Raw genomic sequence first — 24,483 nt, 5'->3', positions numbered from 1 at the left:
TGCCTTCCAAGCTAAGAGACTCGCCTTTTAAACCGTTTTCTCCCTTTCATTCCAGCATAGCTGCCACTCACCCAGCAGGGTGGCTGTCCTTGTCGGACAGTCAGCCAATCACGCCACGGTGCATTTGGGTCTCCTATGAGACTAAGCACAGGGAGTTTCGGGCACCTCCCTCACTTCCTGGCCACCCCAGACACACAGATACCAGAGGCGGTTTTCAGTCCTGAAGCCCGCCAAAAGAGTAGGAACAAAGGGATCAAACCTGGTTTGGCGCGCAGAGACAAACTCTAGAAGGCCTTTTCCAAAAAGAAATGGCAATAAAAGAAGACCGGGACCTATTTCAACCGAGGGGCTTTAGGCACCATCTTGAAAAACATGGCTCCCGCGATTTTGAGCCACCGGTGTTCACGGTCAGGAAAAATCATGGTAGTTCTTTGTAAAGCCACAGCCATTTCGATAGGAAAGGGGCGCATTTGACTGCTACATGAGTTTTTAGACAGAGGGGATACTAGGGTACCCCTCCAGAACTCTATAGGAAGATAGCGTGTGCATTAATCTACCACCGTTTACATTTAGAATCAGAGTTTGTCAAGGAGAGAGGTTATTAGGACAAAACAATAGATCTCACAATTATTCTGAAAGCAGCAAGTACTAAAAAACCCCAATGCAAAGTTTGCTAACCCCTTCCTGAAGAAGAGTCAATCAGAGAGCCAGCCCAGCCCAAAGTCAATTGGGCAAAAGTCTAGGGGAGCTGAAGCACTTCTCAGAGGAAGGTTAACAAGTCTTGCACAATGTTTTAGAAGTCTTTGTAGAAAAGAAATCAAAGTAGGGCCAGAAACGGTTTAGGCTTGTGCGGTAAAGAAGCTGTTAACTCTACAGAGCAACAAAGGCAAGTCTCAGCAGAGGACAAGCGAGGTCACACGACAAGAGGTAAGTTCTCTTAGAATGTACAGTACCTTTGGTTAGAAGAAAAAGGGCTTTGGCTGGCTTCTGTTCCTGTGCAGATCTACAGATCCCGTGTTCCTGGGCTTCAGTCGTAGGGACAAGAGTGAGGACGTCCGGAGGACTCCTGCACTGCAACGGGACGATCAGCGATGGAAAAGGACCCATTTCTATTCAGTGGCACTTAGTGGTTTCAGCTCCTCGCGTCTGAGCAAATAGCACCACTGCAGGCTCTTGGCTGTTGAGCTGGGCTTTCCTTGCACCTGGGGTTCAGCACTCTTGAGGTGGCTCAGGCCCGTCAATCCTGCTTCCTGTGAGTCTGAAGGATCTTCCTGGATCCCTTGGCCAACTTAAAAGCAACGCACACAAACTGGTGTTCCCCTCCCTGGCTATTCCCATTCCAGCTCAACTGCAGTCGAAATTCAACCAGCTCAGAGAGGATGTCCAGGAGGCTTACTTTGGAGTCGATTGGTCCCACCAACTCAAGAGGTCAAGGCGAAGAACAAGTTACTTACCAAATCTGGTAACGTTCTTTCGATGGGATGTTCCTGCGACATATTCCACATCACCCTCCCAACCTGCCCCTCTGGAGAATTTCCTATGCGATTGCAGCTTCCGCTTCCGCAAGGCTATCTGCACGCAATCGCATATGAAATTCTCCAGAGGACTTTGAGGGCGGACAGTCCTCACAGTCGTCGGTGGTATGGCTTTCGCCGAGGCACCAGAGGCAGATGTCGTGCGGGTCCATGATGTTATGTAATGTTATGTTAAAGGTACTTGTATAGCGTACTGTCACAAACGGAATAGGTCATGAGGCGCTCTGGCAGATTTGTAAACAGGAAGGAGGGTGAGGGTTAGTCGGGAGTGGGAGAAGTGTTGTGCTGTTGGCAGCTTCAGCTCGGTATACGCAGAGTGCTAGGCTTTGGTGCTAGTATCGGATCGGGCGAGGACTCGAGTGCTGTGGGTGATGTTTATGTGTTGTTGATGCAATGTGGTAAAGTGTATGCGGATTGCTGGGAGAGAGATGGTTGTGTGGCTTTGTCTGGGTTAAGTATGCAGAGGATTGAGGGTTGAGTTAGTGGGGTCAGTATCCTGATTCAGGTACTTATGGTTCTGTTAGAGTTGTATACCTCTGAGCTGGGTTGTTGCCGATTCCTCTTGGGCAGACTCGCTTTGGTGGTGTTGCACTGATCCTGCTGTGTCAATGAGTATTGTTTGCATTGGTAGGTGCGTCTGAACCTTATCTTCTGGTGTGTCACTGGGTAGGTAATATCTATTCTCAGGTTATCTAGTGTGACACTGGTCAGTTGAGGCTTTGAATGGTTTGGGGTCGGAGTGGTGTTGATGTGTCGTCCTAGTGCATCAGTCTTGGTGAGCCTTTGTATTCAGTTGTTCATTTCCTGGTGTCCCGACTGTCTTCCGTTGGTTCTTTGGTTTCCGTGGGGTGAACATCCTTGGGGCGGTTTAGTTGTAGTAGTGTGGTGGGGGCATTGTGCTTCCTGCTGTGCATTTGTGGACAGTGTGTAGTGATGAAACATTCTGTTTCTCAACCACTGGATTGGGCTTGTGGTGCAGTGCAGTGTGATGGACATTTTAAAACCGCAGTCCCGACATTTTTTAAAGCCAGACCTCGGGGTAGTAGAGGAAGATGAAGACATCGTTTGACAAGAAGAATCGAGCGTGCCGAGATTACGAAGCAAACACGTTTGCGGAAAAAACTGAACTGATGCTACGGGCGTTGTGCGTTCTATATATAACATCCGGTGACGTCGACCCTCAACGGAGGCCATCGAGGGACATCGGATCCACGCCGTCAACGCAGGACGCCCTCTGCCGAAAATGTTCCAAAGCAGCACAGCTGTGGACATTACCGGTCATAGATATGGAATACGTCGGAGGACACAATCTCTTTGAATTCTGAGTTTCAGCACAGCAGCAGGGCTTCACCTGGCAAACCAACGGTCCAGGAGTTGCAGCAGGCGTCTCTGCCAAGCTCTTCTTCAGGATTCCTTCATCCAGTGATCGACTCTGATTTGGCTTTTTCCAAGCCAAAAAGCCTCGCCTTTTATGCAGTTTTGCCCATTCATTCCAGCCTAGCTGTCAGTCACCCAGCAGGGTGGCTGTCCCTGCCGGACAGTCAGCCAGCCAATCATTACAGAGTGCATTTCTGTCCCATAAGAGACAGAGCACAGGGAGTTTCAGGCCCCTCCCTCACTTCCTGCGCCTGCCAGACACTGTGGCGCCAGATGCGCGCTTCACTGGTGAATCCCGCCAAAGGCAAAATGAACAATGGGACCAAACCTGGTTTGGCGCGTAGAGTAAATCTCAAGGACCACCATTCCATAAAGAAATGGTGAAAAAAGAAGACCGGGCCACTTTGAAAAAATGTGCACCCATGGGTGCTTTACCATTGCTACAATTGCAGCCTACAGTAAAAACACAATGGTAGTAAAAAGGGAACCACTGCCACCAGCCATTAGCTGCGAAAGGGTAACAAAGCTGTTACATGGGAAGCTAAACAAAGGGGATACTAAGTAACCCCTCCAGCACCCTACTGTAAGATAGTGTGTGCTGGGTCTAGAAAAGGTACAAATGTAAGTAAAGTCACTTTCACTTCACTGCTCTTGAAAACCGTAGTAATCCAAGAGAAAGGTATTTAAACCTTTGGGAAAACTAAAAGAATTCCCTGTGTCACTGCACTGAAGGTGACACAATGTAAAGTTGATCCTAAGGAGTTTGTCAGACTCCATGAAACCAAAAAGAAGCACAGAGCTCAAATCACATTAAAATACATGAGTGGGGAAAAAGGGGTCTCACTCTCTCCAGGTTAAAAATGAAAAGTCCTGAAATCCAACAAAGTTGCTGGGGGCCTCTAAGGTAGAGAGGCATTGGCACATTTCTGAGAATTCTCCCTAACAGGCATGTATGACTTCTTTGAGGGACAGATCAAAACACAAAGTCAGAGGTCAAGAAATGTTTTCAGGGAGCCAGGACATCCAATGTCAATTGAGCTAAGTCTAGGGGAGCTGAGGCCTTCTTCAAGTTAGGTAAAAGTCTTGCACAATGTTAAAGAGTTTTGTTGTGAAAAGAAATCACTGTTGGGCCACAAGCTGTGAGGCTTGTGAAAGGCAGAGCTGCAAGCAGCTCTAGAACATGCAGTAAGGAAGGTCTCAACTGAGAGCAATCAAGCTACACAAGAGGTAAATAACCCATAGTTCACAGTACCTTAGGTCTGAAGAATTGGTTCCAGTCCAGCTAACTTCTGTTCCTGTTGTAGTTCCTGTAGATCCTGTTGTTCCAGGGCTTCAATCGTGGGGACAAGAGGGAGGACATCTGGGAACTCCTGCACTATGATTTGAAGGTGGCCGCAGCAATGGGCGCAATTCAGACCAGCGGCACTTCACAGTTTCAGCTACTCTCAAATAATACCACACAACACCATGTGGACTTTCCTTGGTTCTGAAGTCCAGCACTCTCTTGAGGTGGCTCAGGCTAGGTCAGACCTGCTTCGAGGGAGTCCGGAGGATATTCCTGGAGCTCGGGTCCAGCTTAAAAACAATACACTCGATTCTGGTGTTCCAGTCCCCTGGCACTCGGTTTCTGCAGCACCAATGGAAGTACAGCCAGGAGAGAGAGGGGGTTCAGTCGAGTTAGTCTTGGGGTCAATTGGTCCCACCAAACTATGGGGAGAAGTCTGACCGCAGACACTTGGGTGCCGACTCAGGCACCCTGTATTTCTTTTCTAGTCTGGCTCTTTTCGCTGGGGCTGACACAGGGGGTTTTCAGCAGTGCCAGACGCTCATCCCAGACGTCGGCCAGGAGGATCTTCCTTTTTGCCTCCCGGCGTTGATACAGTAAGCCCACCCTCTTCGTCGTCTCCAGCATGAGCTGGAAGAGTTCCGATGCGCGGGCAACCATGGAGTGGAAGGAGCCCACTTCATCCGGGGGAGAAGCCTTTAGAGGTGGAGAGACAACATCTGTCCGTCGTGTCCATCCCCATATCCCTTGGGGGTGGCAGCACTGGAGGCTGGTACTGAGGCATAGGGTGCTGCTTTCTTTTTTCGGTGGCGGTGGCCCCGGTGTCAATGCGGTCAGTGCGCTGATGGCGCCGTCAGCATCCTCTTCTATATCTCAGACATCAGTGTGTGGAGGGTCGAGATAATGTCATGCAACAGATCTCTGGGAGGTGCCGGGGGAGTAGGGTCGTTGGGCCCAGCGCCTATGTCGTCACCCCCTCCGGAAGCAACTATCTCCTCGGCATTCCTGTCGTCGTCATCCCCAACGTCTTCCGGGAAGGTGTAGACTGAACTCATGTCCTCCCCGTCGAAAGAATATCCGTGCCCTGGAGCGCTTTCACCACCCCCCCCCCTTTTTTTTGGGTCCTCAGAGGTCGGTCTCTGGCTAAGGGACAGCAACCTCTTTGCCGGGGTCTTTTGAACTGGTTCAGCCGAAGCCTCCCCTCTGGGAGGAAGAGCCACCCTGGACGCCATAGGGAAACACTGGACCGGGTCAGCCCTTTTCGTCTTCGAAAGGGGGTGGCCACCAGCAACTCAGATGACGATTTAGCCTGGATCACCTGGGCCTTCACGGGCAGATCAGACACTTTGTCCTGTTTGGCCTTCCCCAGTTTCTCCCACAGCTTCCCCGGGGTAACTGACTTCCTCTCCGAAGAACTGGAGGCATGGCTGGAGACAAAGGCCGATTGAGATGATGAATGCGCCCTGGCCGTCGCGGGAACGGCTTGCTTGGCGACCCCGATGGAAACGCACTTGCGTTGCTTGGCCTCGTCTTGGGCCCCCATGGATGGAGCGCCCTCAAAGGACTAAGAAGCCTGCTCCGACTGCCTGGATCCGGATGAGGCATGCCGCTGTGAACCGCACAGGGTAGAGGCCCTGGCTTTGAGCCACGCCGCCAGGCTGTGCAATCCTTCATAGTGCACTTGGTAAACCCACAACAGACCTGGCAATCCTCCTTGTGCGTCGGGTGAAGACAATAAAGGCACTGGGAATGCGTGTAATCCACGATAAACATTCCTCAAACCGCAGCTGGTGCAGAGCTTAAGGGAAGTCCTGTCCTTCTCCTCCTCCTCCTCCTCCTCCGACGTGGTCTGGCATGCGGTGTAGGCCCCATGGCCTTCTGGAAACTTCGAAGAAGAAACACTAGACGATTGCGCCTTTGAGGGACTATGAATGATGCTGACAAACGGATCCCCGCAAGACAGATGAAGAAACGATCGAGCACACGGGCTCGATCGAACAAAAATAGGAATTTCCTAGCAAAAAAGTGCAAAAAACACAAAACTGAGCGAAACACGAGTACTCCCAACACTTGGACGTGCAGTAAAAATCTGAAGATGGCTGCTAGAGGAGGGCGTTAGGGAGAGGGCAGTTGTTAGGCAAGATTGTGGGCAGATTGTAGTCTTTGGGCGACTACACCAACCTTGTCCTCCTGGCAACAGATAACCCAACCTTTGGTATAAGTCTGTGCTACACAGGTTGGTAGTGTGGCTGAGCAGCCAGGCTTATCTCAAGAGACATCAATGTGAGCAGTAGGGTTTTCACATAGATTCACAATGACAACTATTCAAATATACTCTTACACTAAAGGTTTCTTGATTAAACATGTATTAATTTAACAGTCAGTAGAGTAAGCCTTCTTCAGAAGGGAGCAATATACATACAACACAAAAATGTACCTCAAAATACACACTTTTAATTTCTCCAAATCCGATGGTACCCATTTGGGATGGCACACAGATTCTTCCTACACCCTGAGGTGACAAATAACCAGGACACTGGACATTATTTTATCACTGGTACATTTAGAGCAAAACTGAGTTTGGAGTAAAAAAAAAAGAGTTTAAGAATAAAACAGAGGTTAAACAAATATTCTGAAGCAGTTAAGTACTTTTCAACCCCCCCCACCCTCCCCCAATGCAAAGTAGATTGACCATTTCCTGGAGGAAAGGTAAGCACAAAGTCAGAGGGAAGAAGAGTATTTCACGGAGCCAGGCCAGCCAATGTTAATTGAACAAAAGTCTAGGTGAGCTGAAACACTTCTTGCAGGTAAGAAAGTCTTGCACAATGTTTTAGAAGACTTTGTAGAAAAATAGAATCACTGTAGGGGCACAAGCTGGGAGTCTTATGAGGGGCAAAGCTTTAAGCAACTCTGCAAAAGCAACCAAGACAAGTCTCAACTGAACTAGCAAGGCTACACGACAAGAGGCAAGTCCCCTTAGTTTTACAGTAACTTTGGTTAGAAAAAAATGGTTCCAGCTGTCTTATGTTCCTGTGTAGGTCTGCAGATCATGTTGTGCCTGTTCAGCCATGTTTTTTAAAGATGTCGTCTGAGCACCCCTTGTTTAAACAAGTCCTGGTCTTTTTTCGCCATTTCTTTTTGGAAAGGTCCTTCTAGAGTTTGTCTCTGCACGCCAAACAAGGTTTGTCCCTTTATTCCTACGCCTTTGGCGGGCGTCAGGACTGAAGACCGCCTCTGTCGGCAGAGTGTCTGGGGTGGGCAGAAAGTGAGGGAGGTGCCCGAAACTCCCTTTGCTTAGTCTCCCAGGAGACCCAAATGCACTCTGGCGTGATTGGCCGGCTGACTTTCCGGCAAGGACAGCCACACTGCTGGGTGAGTGGCAGCTTGGCTGGAATGAATGGGAGGAAACTGGATAAAAGGTGAGTCTCTTGGCTTGGAAGGCAGAGTCGACCATTAGAACGAAAGAACCAAAGACAAGCTGGAAGAGGATGGCGGCTGCATCTCCTGGACCGTTGGTTTGCCCGGTGAAGCCCTGCTGCAGGTTTGAATCGCCAAGTTCATCTCGACAGAGAAGCCCCTTCAAGAAATTCTTCCTTTGAGTTGGTGGAATCAATCAACTCGACACTAAGCCACCTGGATACCATTCTCAGAGCTGGTTGTATTTTCCTCAGAGTGCTGCAGGAAACCGAATAACCAGGGAGAGGGACACCAGTTTGTGTGCTGGACTACAGATACCGGAATTGAAGATTTGCCATTTGCCAGCTTTTTGACCAGTCGCAGTGCAGGAGTCCCCCAACGTCCTCCCTCTTGTCCCCACAACTGAGACTCGGCAACAGTGAGATCTGCAGGAACTGCCAGGAACAGACGTCTTCAGCGGCACGTTTTTCTTCATTGTAAGGTACTGTGAAAATCCGACCGAGAGAACTTACCTCGCACTGCAAAAGTGCTTGAAACTTTGGCAACTTGCAGGCTTAGTCAGCTTGTGGCCCAACCTATGAATCTTTTTTTTACAAACTACTTCTGAGAATCTTGGCAAAGACTTTTCGGTTTAACTACCAGAACTGCCTTATCCTATACAAGACTTTAGCCCATTGACTTTGGCCTAACCTATTGCATTGAATTGACTCCTCTGGTGAACTCAAACTATTTGGACTGTTCAAAAGTAACTAATCTTTTTATTAACCTATGCCTTTTTGCTTCTCCTTCAAAGTAGTTTAAATGCCTCAGAACCTGATAGTGTAAAGTACTGAAGTATATTTGTGTGTGATATATATTGCCTCCTTCTAGTGAATGTTTTATAACTGACTGTGAAATAAATTAATAAGTGTTTTACCAAGAAACCTTGAGTGTAAGAGTTTATTTGAATACTTGCAATCAATTGTAGACCTCTGTATAACATCATTACAGCTCACATTCCCCTCTTGAGATAAGCCTGGCTGCTCAGCAACACTACCAAAACTGTGTAGTACAGACTTATACTAACGGTTGGTATGCTTACACCTGTAGTCCTAGTTGTGTGTAGTGGTCCCAAATGGTACTGCATAAACACCTTTCCTAATGCAGCCCTCCAGCCAATCACCCTTGGGTGCATTCCTGTAACCAAGGAGACTAAGCACAGGGAGTTTCGGGAACCTCCCTCGCTTCCTGCCCTGCCATAAAAATGTTACATGAGAAACTATACACAGGGGATACTAAGTAACCCCCCCAGCACCCTATGGTAAGATAGTGTGTGATGGGTCTAGAATGTTACACAATGCTAAGTAAAGTCAATTTCACTTCACTGCTCTTGGAAACAGTAGTTTTATCAAGAGAAGGTATTTAAACCTTTGGGAAATCTAAGACTACCCTGTGTCGCTGCACTGAAGGTGCTGTGTGTCACAATGTAAAGTTGATGCCTATGGAGTTTGTCAGACTTCAAAACCAAAAGAAACAGTGTTCAAATCAAACAAAAATACGAGTGGGAAAGAGGTCTCACTCTCTCCAGGTTAGACATTAAAAGTCCTAAAGTCCAGCAAAAAGAGCTGTGGGTCTCTAAGGTAGAGGGGAATTAGCACATTTCTGAGTATTTCCCTAACAGCAGTCATTGGCTGGAGGCAGTATGACCCAGAGCTCAGTGGTTGGTTTATAGGAGAAAGAGTTTGTAAATGAAAGTGAAACTTTTTTCTTTTACAGAGGATTCCCGGCCTGACAACGGGGAATATTCATGAGCATGTGAATCCATGCCAGACCCCATGCTGGAGAACATAGCATTTTTTTACATGAGAGAGTAGGATAAAGGGCTACTAAATCAGGTCAAAACACAGGAGTGAGAAAAAGCTCTCCCCCATTCAAGGTTTAAATTAAAAAGTCTTAAAGTCCAGCAAAAGAGTTGGGGGCTTCTGAGATGGGAAGAATTCAGCACTAAAATGAAAATTCTCCCTAACAACCTGCCACCAAACATCTGATCTAAGTCTACCCAGAACATATACTTGAACCAAAGAGTGAAAAGTCCTTGCAGATCCACTAATGTTACTTCGCAGGACCGCAGGACCGCACACACACACACACACACACACACGGCATTGCGGTAGTCGGCACCACACCCCGGCCCACCGCAGAGCTCAGCAACACCCTCTAGCCACATGCGGTCACTGTGATCTGCGAGGTCCGAGAGTCATGTTCAGTGCTCTGCACTCACTCCAACTGAGCTTAGAAATCCCTTCCCCCAAACTCCACACCCTCACAACACCTCAAATGCATTGAAATCCTCCAGCAGCATTACCTCTTTGCTCTTTTTGCCTTTGGTCTTCTTTCCTTCTTTCTCGTCCTCAGAGTCCGGGGTGACAACTGGCTTAATCACAGACTTGCTACCAGATTTCTGTAAGCAGACAAAATGGAGATCAGAGAACATGTGGCCCATTACAAATCAGAAGAACTTTCAAATACTGGTTTCACAGTTCAGACAACATCCCTCAATATAAAAAAAACTGCAATAGTCTAATTTTCTTTTTTTTAACATGGTAATCTAACATGGTTAATAAAGCCTTGTGCATGAAAACGCACACTGAACACAAACCACAATTTGTCATCTGTCGGAAAAGCAGTAGCAACCGTAACACAGCAACTTACCGCCTAAACTACTATCCTGTTAGGAAAGATTTCTCTTCTAGGCAACATTCCCTCCATATTCTAAACTCCCCCAAAACATTTAGTTTTAGTTTTTTAATTTGTTTTGTTCTTGTTACCTGTTTTGTTAACTTGTTCATATTGCACACAGCATCTTTCAATGCAGTGCAATGGGGATATTTTTGAATCACCCAAGACTTTTACCAAAGGGATTTTTGGTTACGTTTAAATGTGCCTAGCGACAAGCTGGTGGGAGCAGTTACATTTTTACAATGTTTGCTATATTTTTAGTATGCCCATTCACATTTAGCTACTAACAGTGGCAAGTGGCCAAAGAGGTCCATGCCACAAGATTGTTTGATAGTTGTTTGGCCAATGTGTTCTTTGGCCTTCCTTCTGCTTTCTCAGGTCAAGAATTCAATGTTATGGTCATGCATTTGCTCGTGAAAGCTGCTGTTTTCATGTGATAGTGCATGCCATCTGTGTATGGGCTCAGGAAGTGGGCCGAGACGGTCTATTCCAATCCACAAACTGATGCCAGTGTGTCTAGTGTGCATGCATGAGTCAGGCCCACAGTGGTCCCTCATTGGACCAAAGCTTGTGTGCATGATTCATGCAGACCTTTGCTATTGAAGGGCCGAGTTAGATCACTCACCTGCATTTAGAATAAGGCCTTGTCCTGCAGCCAAAAAGAGGTGCCATGTATCCTGTGTAGCTGTGCAGTCAGAAGATCTGAGGACGCCTCCTTGCTGCCATTCTTGCTGCTGTCCCAGTGAAGGCCGGCTGGACTACCTGAACACAGAAGACCCTTGTTGGTCTGCTTCAACCCTTTGGACTGGTGGGACCAACCAGTCTCGATGCCTTCTCACGATCCTGGACCCTTCGTAAGTGTCCCTGGACCACCCAGTGGACTGACCAGCTCCATTTTGGGATACCATGCAAGAAACGTTAACTTCGGCAGTCCACAGCAAGTCCGACAAGTCACCTTCCTACCAGGTTTCAGCATCCCAGTATCCAGGGGTCCTGTTCCGGAGTGCTTCCTTTGGGCGCAACTGTGTGCGCAGACACTGTTGATGGAACCGGCCATCCCCAGTCTTGCAGGGTGTCCTGAAGAGCCCTGCATCAGTGTCTGCTGCATTTCTTAACTGGAAAACGTTTGTGTGCAGCTCCTGGAAAGACCATAATCTTCCTGGCACACACAGCTCTTGGGCACCTGCTACTGAATCCAATGGTGGGAAAACCTACATCCAGTGAATCACAGTCGACATGCCAAGTCATTTGGGAAAATCAGAGCACGGGTGCAGAGTAAACTACCTAGTTACAGCAACCTCTGTTGTCTCCCCTATAATAAAGCTTAGAGTACACTTATTTTTATTGCATTCCCTCGCTTTTTAAATAAATATTCTTTATTGATTTTACATCAAGAAAAATAACAAAAATCAATGACATGTCACAGTCATGAGAACACTCGGGAGTAAAAAAATAAATAAAAACGGGATAATCATATTTCCTTAAAAGTACTACAAATATTATCATACCGATGCTGCCGCTGTTTAATTTGAAAAGACACATCTCCCCACTTGAAAGACACGCAAAACTATGCAGCCATCACCAGTAATAGGTCGTAGATCAGTACAAAGGTTCACAAGGAACTGCCTCAGTTGAATGGTTTTACTAAGCCCTTAGTTGGACTTCAGAAAAACTGTCCTAACACACTGTCGACATATCACCACCACACCACACCACCCCGCCTCTGCCACTGTGGCACGGCGCAGTCCTATGGTGCTTCGCAACTTTGCACCAGCACTGCCAAGATAAACTATGTGCTAATAACACTGCCCAGATGTCCCACGTACTGGAGGTATCCACTTGCCAGGTCTGATGACTGCCGCTGCCGTGCGTCAGCATAGGAAAGCTACAATGGCATGTTATTTACAGTTAAATGTGACCCTGCCGAGAGTTCTTCACATGATTTCATTATTCTCCCGTCCGTAGTGTTGGCTGCCGCTGCAGTGCGCCTGCATTTCAATAATTACTTGCATTTGCCATCTACTGTTTATTGCACACTGTCCAGATACCCGACCTGATTGCATTTCTATACTCCCCTTAGTTCTGTTGACTGCCGTAGCCGTCCACAAGCATATGAATATTATGCAATATTATGCAGCCTTGCCTAGTCCAGCCTGCTACCTAATTAGACCCCATTCGAAACTTGAACTGAGCTGTATCTCACTGGGCTCCACTGAATTATAATCCTCTGATAAGCTATTTTGTCAAACCTACCTCCCTAGAAACCAAGACACACACACGTCTTATTGTGCATGCTAGCACCTAAAAGTCACTGCCAGGAGCAGCTCTGCTGCCCCATTATAGCCACAGCGTCTACCAACCTCGGCCCAGCATACACTGCAACCTAGCATGGATCACAGACCGCACAATTCGGATGACATCCCCTACCCTTCCTTCCTCCTTTAGCAACCACAACAGACCACACGCCCAGACACCCTGCCCCATCACTCACACCATGGATCATTGCACGTAGACTAGCCATGCTGAGGTGTCGTATCCAGCACCTCTGGCACCTAAAATGTCCCAGGCCAACTGCAATGACAAACCAACTGCTAGGCCTGCGCTCATCTCACTTCTCAGCAGATACTAAACAAAAGCCCAAAGCACCTTCCCCGTATCTCGCCAACCACATGCCCCCTGCCCTTCCGGACACCATCAATGTTACACAGATCCCATTGCCGAGACCGCTGAAGACCAAACCGAACACTCCTCCCATCGCACTCCAATGTACCCTTATAAACGCACACTCACTCCCTGCCCACGCCACTGAAATTCATGATCTACTTACTAACCTAGATCTTGATGCCCTCGCCATCACAGAACCTGGCTACACGAAGCAGCAGGACCAGCTATCGCCCTAGCCGTTCCACCGGGTTACACCATACTCCAGCAGGACAGACTGCTTACTAAAGGAGGCGAGTTGCCCTCATAGTAAAGGAATCCCTCTCACTCCGAAAAATCAACTCACCGTTAGATGGGAACGAAGAAGCCTTGTCGCTAAACTCTCCCCCTCTCAAAAACTGCACGATTGCTATCCATATTATCTACCGGCCTCCAAACCCATTACTGGACTTTCATGAAAACCTACTCCATTTAATAGGCTAGAACTTAAAAACCTGCACTAAACCCATCATACTGGGCGACCTACACCTTGGCCCAAATGACCCTAAAGACAAACAAGCCAAATCTCTTGCTAAAGCCATCCATGACCTGGAACAAAACAAGAACCCAGTCCATGCTAAAGGACGTATTCTAGATTGGGTAGCGGACCACAACTGCACAGACATCAGCCCCACTTCCCACCACCGCTAAAACCGTTAAACCAAACACCTTCATCACCAGCATTAGCTAGATGCTCACGCAACCTTACCAAAGACAAGATCCTACCGTTTCTAGAGGTTCCTTCCGTTCTCCAACGACCCCCTTGCTCTGGTTGAACTCTACACCACAATCAAAAAAGCAGTGGATTCCATTGCCCCACCAGAGAGGAAAAAAAAAAGCAAAAGGGAAAAACATGCCAACTCTCGATTCACTTCAGATCTCCAAGAATTATGCACGCTGAAGGGCATTGCGCTTACCAAATGGCAACTCGATCCACAGAACTCCACTCTAGATGCCTACAAAGCAAATGCCACCCAATACACAAAAGCCATCACTCTACCAAATCCCCTTCCTGTTACGCCAGAACTGCGAATGCCAAATTTGAATCAAAAGAAATGTTTGCCATATTTAAAGAATTGGCCTCCCCAGCCACTAGCACTCAAGATCTTGTGAAAGACGTAACCTGGTGCTCGAGCATCCAAGCCGCCATGCTCAACAAAATAGAGCTCTTGCAGAATTAAAACTCCTCCCATAAGAATGCCCTGCCCAAACCCGACACACCCATCGCACCAATAAAAAACCCTGACACCAAGGATAAGGCATTCTTCTCCTTCAGAGAAGTGATGGAAACTAAAGTTTTAGCCCTCCTGAAAAACATAAAACCCTCTAATTGCAACAGCGAGGTCTGCCCGGCCAATCTTATCAAAGACTGCGCAGACACATGAGCTCCCTTTCTGACAGCTTTAATGACTGTCCCATTTGCATCTGGCATTGTCCCATCCTGCCTGTTAGAGGCCCGGGTTCGCCCACTTATGAAAAAACCTTCCCTGGACCCACCATCACCTATCTACAGACCCATCATCACGGGAACATTCTTGTTAAAACTTCTAGACAACGCTGCATATATGCAAATTCAACATTTCCTGGAAGTTAACATCCTAGGAAAGGGGCAATCAGGTTTCCGCCCAGGCAATGGGATGGAGTCGGCCTTGCTAGATCTAAAGATCTAATTAGGGGAAATAATGGACGAAGGCAAGGCAGCGCTGCTCCTCCTCCTCAATTTGCCGGCAGCGTTTGATCTTGTCGACCACGAGAGACACTGCAGACAACTCATGAACTCAGCCCAATTCAGCCATGAAGCCACCTCCTGGATCACTTGCTTCCTTGAAGGGAGAGTAATGAAGGCGTTCTCAGATCAGGCCTGCGCTGCACCATCCCCCCCCCCCCCCCCCCATCAATTGCAGAATCCCACAAAGCTCCCTACACCTCTTCAACAACCTGGACAATCTTGGCATAGCGTACACAAACTATGCCAATGATGCACAAGTCCCCTCCCACTCAGTGGCTCTTATGAAAAAGACGCAGAACACTGTAAAACCTATGCCACGATCCAAGCCTGGATGGCTGCTAATGGACTGTGCCTCAACGGGGGAAAAACTGAAATTCTCCTGGTAGGCCCCAAGGAAACACTCAAGAAGCTTGACAATCAATACAGCGTGGTTAGGCAAGATTGTATGGACTACCCTTTGGGTGCACTACACCAACCCTGACCTCCTGGCAATAGGGACCCAACCTTTGGTATAAGTCTGAACTACACAGGTTGGTAGTGCGGCTGAGCAGCCAGGCTGATCTCAAGAGGGGTCAATGTGAGCTGTAATGTTGTGACAGTTTCACAGGACAGTTATACAAATAAACTCTTACACTCAAGGTTTCTTGATAAAAATTAATTTATTTCACAGTCAGTTGTATAAACCTTCGTTCAAAAGGGAGCAATATATTTAACACTAATAATACACTTCAAAACACACTCTTCGTTTCTCTAAATCCGATGATACCCACTGGGGATGGCACAGAGACACTTCCTACACCCTCAGGTGACTTAAATAGCGAGGACACTGTGGACATTAATATATCACTGGTGCATTTAGAGAAATACTGATTCTGGTGCAAAAGATAGATCGTTTTATTCCCTAAGATTAACAAAATAAATCACAAACAGCTAAGTACTTTTAAACACCTTCCAATGTCAAATAAGTTTAACCCTTTCCTGAGGAAAAGATAAAGCACAGAGTCAAAGGGAAGAAGAGTCTCTCAGAGAGCCAGGACAGCCATTGTTAATCTCAGATTGTCTTGGGGAGCTGAAGATAGTCTTTGCAGGTAGGTAAAAAGTCGTGCACAATGTTTTTAGAAAGGTTTGTAGAAATTAGAACATTTAAAGGGCCACGAGCTGGGAAGCTTGTGAGGGACAAAGCTATAGCAAGTCTGCAAGGTAACCAAGACAGGTCTCAACTGAGAGCAAGCAAGGCTACACAACAAGAAGTACGTTCTTAGACCTTACAGTACCTCTGGTTAGAAGAATGGTTCCAGCTGGCTTCTGTACAGCTCTGCAGATCCAGCTGTTCCTGAGCCTCAGTCATGGGGACAAGAGGGAGGACGTTTGGGGACTCCTGCTCTGCAATGAGAAGGTCAGCGGCAGCAAAGGGCAAACTTCAATTCAGCGTTTCTTCAGTATTTCAGCTCCTCGTATCTGACAGGAAACAGCAACACTGCGGTTCTAGGATACCACTCTGGTCTTTCCTTGCATCTGGTGCTGAGCACTCTGTTGAGGTGGCTCGGGCTTGGTCCGTCCTGCTTCAGGGAAACCCGGAGGATCTTTGTCGCTCCCTGGCACTTCGGTTCGAGCAGCAGCAGCAGAAGTACAGCCAGCTCCGAGAGCATGTCCAGACGGGCTTACTTTGGAGTCGATTGGTCCCACCAACTCAAAAGGGAAAAGTCGCCCTTGCAGGGCTTCTCCAGTCGAGGCAAATTCGGAGTTTCAGCACAGCAGCAGGGCTTCACTGGGCAAACCATCCAGGAGTTGCAGCAGGCGTCTCTTCCAAGTTCTTCTTCGGATTCCTTCGTCCAGTGGTCGACTCTGCCTTCCAAGCCAAAAAGCCTCGCCTTTTATGTAGGTTTCTCACATTCATTCCAGCCTAGCTGTCAATCACACAGCAGGGTGGCTGTCCTTGTAGGACAGCCAGCCCGCCAATCACCTTTGGATGCATTCCTGTAACCAAGGGAATTAAGCACAGGGAGTTTCGGGCACCACCTTCCCTTCCTCTCCCCTGTCAGACATACTGGAGCCAGAGGCGGGCTTCACTCATGAATCCCGCCAAAGATAAAATGAACAAAGGGACCAAACCTGGCTTGGCGCGCAGAGTAAATCTCAAGAAGGATCCTTCCAACAAGAAATGGTGAAAAAAGAAGACCGAACCCATTTTGACAAAATGGGCACCTATGGGTGATTTACCAATGCTGCAATTGCAGCCAGCAGTAAAATAAAAACACAATGGTAGTACAAAGTAAACCACTGCCACCAGCCATTAATTGTAGAAAGGGCAACATAAAAATGTTACATGAGCAACTAGACAAAGGGGATACTGAGTAACCCCTTGAACATCCTATGATAAGATAGTGTGTGCTGGGTCTAAGTTACAAAATGTAAGTTAAGTCAATTTCACTTTACTGTAGTTTATCCAAGAGAAGGTATTTAAACTTTTGGGAAATCTAAGAGACTTCCCAGTGCCACTGCACTGTAGGTACTGTGGGTTACAATGTAAAGATGATACCTATGGAGTTTGTCAAACTCCAAAGTTAAAAGAAACACACAGTGCAAATCACAATAAAAATACATGAGGGTGAGAAAAAGGGCTCACTCCCTCCAGGTTAGAGATTAAAAGTCAAAGTCCAGCAAAAGAGCTGGGGGTCTCTAAGATGTAGAGGAATTAGCACATTTCTGAGAATTCTCCCCAACTATCGCCTTCAGATAAGGCACAAGCTACTTACCTGTAACTGTTCTCCAGCATGGGTCTGGCATGGATTCACATGCTCATGAATAGGCTGGGAATCCTCAGTGAAGAACAAATCAGTTTCACTTCTGAAGTCTCTTTCTCCTAACAACCAATCACTGGTCTCTAGTTATACTGCCCCCAAACAATGCCCCTCCTCTGGCAGCCATCTTCAGATATTTTCACGTTCAAGTGTTGGGAGTCCTCGTGCTATAGCTCTCGAGCTTTTACTGCGTTTTGCGATTTTTCTAACAGTTCTACTCTATTTTCCAGTCAAATCGAGTCTCAAGCTCCATCGATCCATCTTCCGATTAACTGGGACCCCGTTTTCGGATTCTTCAGTGCCCCTCAAGGGTGATTTATTTGTCACGCATCTTCTTGGAGGAATCCAGAAGCTTCTTCATGACCTACCCCGCGTGGAGATGGCAGAGGAGAACGAAGACTCGACGCCTCTGTTCAGGATTTGTCCGGGATACATCTACTTAGATGACGGGCACTCTGTGTGCCTCTACTGCCTGCATACAGACCAAACGCACATGGAGGAGGACTGTACGTTTTGCCAGGAGATGGACCCCGCACCATGAAGGACTGGCGCAGGCAACTATCCGAGTGGCTCCAGGCCAAGGCCCCTGCTACGGGTGAGTCCCAGCAGCATGCCTCCCCCAGCCCCAAGAAGAAATCCGAGCAGTCTTCAAAGACCTTTGAGGGCTCCAGAGCGATGGGGGTCCAACATGAGGCTAAGCACCGCAAGTCTGCAGGCACCGCGAGCGCCGTTGCAACAGGCTCCCTGGCGGCCAGGGCGAGAGCAGCATCTCCAGTACCTTCAACCACGAGCCAATGCTCCGGTTCGGTGAAGAAGTCGTCGTACCACCCAGGTAAGCTTCTGGAGAAGCCCCGGACGGACCAGTCTGAGAAGGCCAAGGGGGAGCGGGGCGCTAACCCTCCCTCCAAGGTGAAGGCCCCTAGCTCGACCAAGGTCGTGCAGGCCCAGATTCACCCGGCAAAGCCTTCCATTGAAGGCGTGGTGGTGTCCCTAGCAAAGGCCGCGGACGCGGATAAGCAGGGTACGGTCCCCAAGGCAAGAGTTTCACTGCCTGCTAGGAGGGAATAGTCATTTCAGCCCACTGATAAGACACCGGAGAAGGCAATGCCCACTATCTCCGCAAAACAGTCTCCCCTGGTTGAGAAGGGGGTGGCACGGTAGTCCTGCAGGGCATGGACATCTCCTCTGAGGAGGAGCTCTCTACTCTCCAGATCATTTTGGAAAAGAAATTTGTCAAGGCCAAGGCCTACGGGAGGGACCCCGACGAGCGAGACGTCGAGAGTGGCAACGAGTAGGCGGCCGTGGAGGAGTTGTAGAACCCTACACCGCTGCCTCTCTCGCTCCCACTTCCGCCACCTCAGCAACCACCGCAACCCCAGCGGACATGTCGGTCCACACCTTGTGTTCAGAGATTCAGACGAGGATGCCCCTTCCACCAACGGAAGATCCTGCGGCACCGGGGCCATCAGGTGCGCCCCCTACCAAGAAGAGGAGAGTTCACCCCCCACTGACTTTTCACTTGTCGCCTCCCCCCGCCGGCACAGAGGGAGGACACGGACGCAGCGACAACTAGAACAGGCAAGGACGGCAGGTTAGGAGACCTCCCGTCTCTGCCGCCCGAGCCTCACCACCCGACGAGTTCGGCTCGTTCCATGCCATGATCTCTAGGGCCTCGGACCCGTTTCAGCTGACCCCCGAGGAAAAGAACGAAGACGAGTTCCTGTACCAGCGCTACGAGGCAAAGAGGAAGACTGTACTAGCGATTCCTATGTTGGACGACATTTGGGACGATGGGCTGTCCCTTATGAAGAACCAGTCCTCAGCCCCGGCAAAGAGGGACCAGTACGAAAAGAAGTACCGGGTGCCAGACTCCGCACCCAAGTGTTTGAGGTCCCAGCCTTCCCCGGATTCAGTAGTCTCGGCAGCGGCGAGGAAGAAATCATCTGGCTCTGCGGCATCAGTGGCCTCCTCACCCAGACACGGAGGGGAAGAAGTTGGATGCCATGGGAAGACAAATCCTCGCATCGGCAGCGACGACCATAAAGGCGGCCAACGCCCTCGTAGCACGCTACGACAGGGAGCTCTGGTTTAAATTCACTCCCCTCCTGGACTTCCGTCCCAGTGACAAGAGAGCTGAAGCGTTGGAGATCCTGCAGGAGGGCATCGGACCATGCCATTACAGTGGCCACGGACATTGCCAACACAGGATTTCGCCAAATGGGCAATGGTCGTTTGCCTACGTCGGCGGGGATGGTTGAAAGCCACCAACTTTCGCCAGGAGGTGCAGTTGAGGGTATTGGACATGCCCTTTGACGGGGATAATTTGTTCGGGAAGACGGAGGACGAGTCCCTTCAAGCCATCAAGGCGGATACCGAGACAGCTCGTGCCTTGGGCACGCTTTAACAGCAACTGCTGTTTTTCGGACCTGTGGAGGAAAATCCCAAGGTTCCTTCAAGGGCTTCGGCAGAAGCTCATCATCTTACCATCAACCATCCCGCTTTTTGGCCCAGGAGGCCTACAAGGGCCGCACCAAGTCCGGAGGAGGTCGCCGTCGTCGCCAAGGTCCCCAAGGTGGCGCATCGGCAGCGAAGCAAGATTGACCCGGCCGTGACGTCAGGCTCCCACCCACGCACCCCAGTGGGAGGCCAGCTGGCGAACTTCGGCAGCATGTGGAAGTCCATCTCCAACGACCGCTGGGTGCTGGATGCTCTGGGCCATGGACACACCCTAGAATTCCAACGAAAGTGTCTGGGCATACCACCCGTGGCCAGGCAGAAAAACCACATCCCTCAGCTTCTGCTGGAGGTGCGGCCAAGCTGAAGAAGGGCGCGATAGAGCTCATTCCCAAAGAGGCTCCGGGGTTTATTCTCGGTACTTCCTCATCAAGAAGAAGATGGGCAGTTGGAGGCCAATCCTGGACTTCCGCCATCTGAACAAGTACATCAGATCCCAGAAGTTTTGGATGGTCACCCTTCAGCACGTGCTAGGACAGCTAGAAGAAGGGGATTTCCTATTGTCGCTGGACTTGGAGGACGCCTACTTTCACATCCCCATTCACAAGGGACACCGCAAGTTTCTGCGCTTCGTGGTTCAAGGGCAACATGATCAGTTCAAGGACCTTCCCTTCGGATTGAAGTCGGCGCCAAGGGTTTTCACCAAGTGCCTGGCGCCAGTGGTGGCGCAGCTGCGTCTACAAGGGATCCACGTTTACCCTTATGTGGAAGGCTGGCTCATCCGAGCGAAATATAGGGAGACAACCGTCGCACACGGTGGAAACCGTCCAGCTGCTGACAGAGCTGGGGTTCTCAGTGAACTATGGGAAATCTTGCTTGGCGCCATCGCAAGACGCACTGTTTCTGCGGTCCCAACTCACAGTTCATGCCTGGCGTCTGTCGAGGAGAGGATAGCGGGCATCCTGGGCAAGGTACAATGGGTGTTAAACCTGAAGATCGCAAGGGTGAGGTCCATCAAGTCCCTTCTCAGCATGATGTCGTCATGTATATACCTCATTCGGCTGCGTAGGCTATGGATGCGGCCACTGCAAGAGTTCATAGATGCCCATTGCATCCAGGTATCGGGGAGCTTCGAGGACAAGATCTCTCTCGACAAGGATTTCCATTGAGTGAAACAGTGGTGGGGTGTCTGCGCACATCTGTCGGCAGGTACAGACTTCCAGACCCCACCTATTCAGGAGACTGTCACGACAGACGCCTTCCTCGAAGGATGGGGCGCGCACACCGAAGTCTTCATGCAAGAGGCCTTTGGCTACCGGAGAAGTCGTTGCATATCCACGTACTGGAGCTATGGACAGTGTTTTGGGCCCTCGTTTCTTCCTTCCCTCAAGGGCAAGGTGATACGGGTCTTCATGGACAACACCAGCATGATGTTCTGCCCAGGGGATGATCCTCGTCCCGTTGCATCTGGCAGGAGTGAACACCATCGCCAACTCCCTCAGCAGGGAGATGCGCTCTTGCCACGAGTGGGTGCTTCGGCAGGACCAAGTGGATCTTCTGTTCCATCGATGGGGCAATCCCCAGATCTATCTGTTTGCGATGGCTATGAACACAAAGTGCCTGAGGTTAGCCAGCGGGGTTCCCCAGCCGGGGAGCATGGGGTATGCATTCTCATTCCCCTGGGACAGCCTGTTTCTGTATGCGTTCCCTTCGTTGTCGTTGCTTCTTCGGCTAGTCAATCAACTCAGATCAGGCTGGTTGGTGGTGGATTAATATGATAAAATGGCTTTGTTCGTTCCTTGTACTGGGCTTCCCTCTATGCCCGCTCTGGCCAAACTGTTCCTTCAAAGTGTCTTCAGGTATTTTGGACTGCCTTCTATCATTGTTACTGACCGAAGCACTCCGTTTACCCCTCATTTTTGGAAGGCTCGGACTTCCTCCATATCCATTGTCGACAGGTACTCGACTGCTCATCATCCACAAACAGGTGGAAAAAACGGAAAAGGCCAATGCTACTTTGGAACAATACCCGAAGTATTTGTGCCCTCAGTTCCAAGAGAACTGACGGTCTGTTCTGCAACTTGTGGAAATAGCCTACAATAACTCGCTTCACTCAGCTACCGGTGTCTCGAACTTTTTTGCTTTGTACGGCCAACATCCACGTTCCCTGCCTCTGGATTCTACACTGCCCGTTGACAATCCGGTTCCTCACGCCTGTATTCATGACTTGGATAAATGACATATGGATGTCCATGCCCACTTTTAGGGAGAATTCTCAGCAGTGTGCTAATTCCCTCCACCTTAAAGACCCCCAGCACCTTTGCTGGATTTTGAAGACTTTTTTGTTTTACCTGGACGGAGCAAGACCCTTTTTCCCCCCACACATGTATTATAATGTGATTTTGAACTCTGTTTCTTTTGGTTGTGGAGTCTGACCAACTCCATAGGCATCTTTTACATTGTGTCACATAGCACCTTCAGTGCAGTGGCACAGTGAAGTCTTTCAGATTTCCAAAGGTTTAAATACCTTCTCTGGGATAAACTACGTCCCAGAGCAGTAAAGTGAAATTGACTTTACTTACATTTGTAACTTTCTAGACCCAGCACACACTATATTACAATAGGGCGCGGGAGGGGTTACCTAGTATCCCCTTTGTCTCGCTTCTCATGTAACATTTTTGTTACCCTTTTCTCACTGAATGGCTGGTGGCAGTGGGTTCGTTTTAACTACTGTGGTGTGCAATTACCGCGGGCTGCGTTCGAACCAGCAGTAAAGCACCCATGGTGCCCATTTTGTCAAAATGGCCCTGTCTTTTTTCGGCATTTCTTTGTGGAAAGGTCCTTCTTGAGATTTACTCTGCGTGCTAAACCAGGTTTCGTCCCATTGTTCACTTTGCCTTTGGCAGGATTCACGAGTGAAGCCCTCCTCTGGCTCCGGGGTGTCTTGGGTGGGCAGGAAGTGAGGGAGGTGCCCGAAACTCCCTGTGCTTAGTCTCCTAGGAGACCCACATGCACTCTGTGGCGATTGGTTGGCTGACTGTCCGGCAAGGACAGCCACCCTGCTGTGTGAGTGACAGCTAGGCTGGAATGAATGGGAGAGAACTGAATAAAAAGGCGAGGCTTTTGGCTTGGAAGGCAGAGTAGACCACTGGACAAAATAAGAACTTGAAGAGGACTCCTGCTGCAACTCCTGGACCGTTGGTTTGCCCGGTGAAGCCCTGCTGCTGTGCTGAAACTCCATATTCGTATCGACGGAGAAGCCCCTGCAAGGACGACTTCTCCCCTTGAGTTAGTGGGACCAATTAACTCCAAATTAAGCCACATGGACATCCATCTCGGAGCTGGTTGAATTTCCACAGAGTTGCAGCTGGAAACCGTATAGCCAGGGAGAGGAACACCAGATTGTGTGTGTTGCTTTTAAGCTGGCCTAGAACTCCAGAAGATCCTCCAGACTCCCAGGGAGCAGGGTTGACCGAGCCTGAGCCCCCTCAACAGAGTGTGGGACCCCAGAAGCAAGAAAAGTCCATCTCGACAGCCAGGAACCACCGTGTTGCTATTTGCAGTAGACTTAAGGAGCTGAAACACTGAACAGCCACTGATTTGAAGATTGACTGTTGCGAGCAGTGACCGTCCCATTGCAGTGCAGGAGTCCCCAGAAGAACAAGTTACTTTCTTACCTGGTAACGTTCTTTCGATGGAATGTTGATGACGTATTCCACATCTATGACAGGTAATCACCACAGCTGTGCTGCTTCGGAAAATATTTGGCGTCTACATCCTGTGTCGATGAAGTTAATACGCTGTCCTAGAGGGCCTCCATCGAGCCGACATCAGCGGATGGTATAAGTAGGCCGCGTGACACCCGTAGCCTCAGTTATAGTTTTTTCCCCAGAACGCGTGGCACCAATCTTCTGCCAGAATGACTACCGAAAGCCTTGCGAAAACAAAAGCTGCAATCGCATAAGAAATTCTGTGGGCAGGTAGGGAGGGAGCGAAGTGGAATACGTCATCTGAACATCCCATCGAAAGAACGTTACCGGGTAAGAGAGTAACTTGTTCTTCGAAGGGATTGGTTCCTCCAACGTATACCACATCTATGACAGACTCCCAAAGCAGTACCAACGTAAGGAGGTGGGAAAAGAATTTAGAATTTCAGAATAGAGGACCGCTTTGCCAAATGCCACATCTTGTCCATGGATAGAATTCAGGGAGTAGTGTTTTACAAAAGTATGGACAGAGGCCCATGTGGCTGCTTCACAAATATTACAAATGGGAACACCCCTCTGCATGGCAGTAGAGGCAGCCACACCCCTAGTAGAATGGGCCCGTAAGCCTACCGGAGGGTCCTTACCCGCCAAGCGGTAACATTCAGGAATTGTCAAGATAATCCATCTAGACAAAGTCTGTTTGGCAACAGCTTGTCTCAAATGCCTTCCAGCATATACTACAAAGAACTGATCTTACACT

At 49.0% G+C, this 24,483-nt stretch overlaps 1 protein-coding gene across 4 annotated transcripts in view; it reads right to left on the bottom strand.

Annotated features, from left to right (window-relative positions):
- The window catches only part of ABCF1 (ATP binding cassette subfamily F member 1), a 1,170,658-nt gene that overhangs the window by 806,052 nt on the left and 340,123 nt on the right, over positions 1–24,483 (bottom strand). For all 4 annotated transcript variants that reach the window (XM_069635350.1, XM_069635348.1, XM_069635351.1 and 1 more), the window contains one exon: positions 9,959–10,054. In XM_069635350.1, the coding sequence (XP_069491451.1) occupies positions 9,959–10,054 (96 nt within the window). The remainder of the gene's footprint in view (positions 1–9,958; positions 10,055–24,483) is intronic.

The sequence above is a fragment of the Ambystoma mexicanum genome, chromosome 13 (genome assembly GCF_040938575.1).
Source record: "Ambystoma mexicanum isolate Mex_15411 chromosome 13, UKY_AmexF1_1, whole genome shotgun sequence".
Taxonomy (NCBI): Eukaryota; Metazoa; Chordata; class Amphibia; order Caudata; family Ambystomatidae; genus Ambystoma; species Ambystoma mexicanum.
This window is presented reverse-complemented; position numbering and strand designations above follow the sequence as displayed.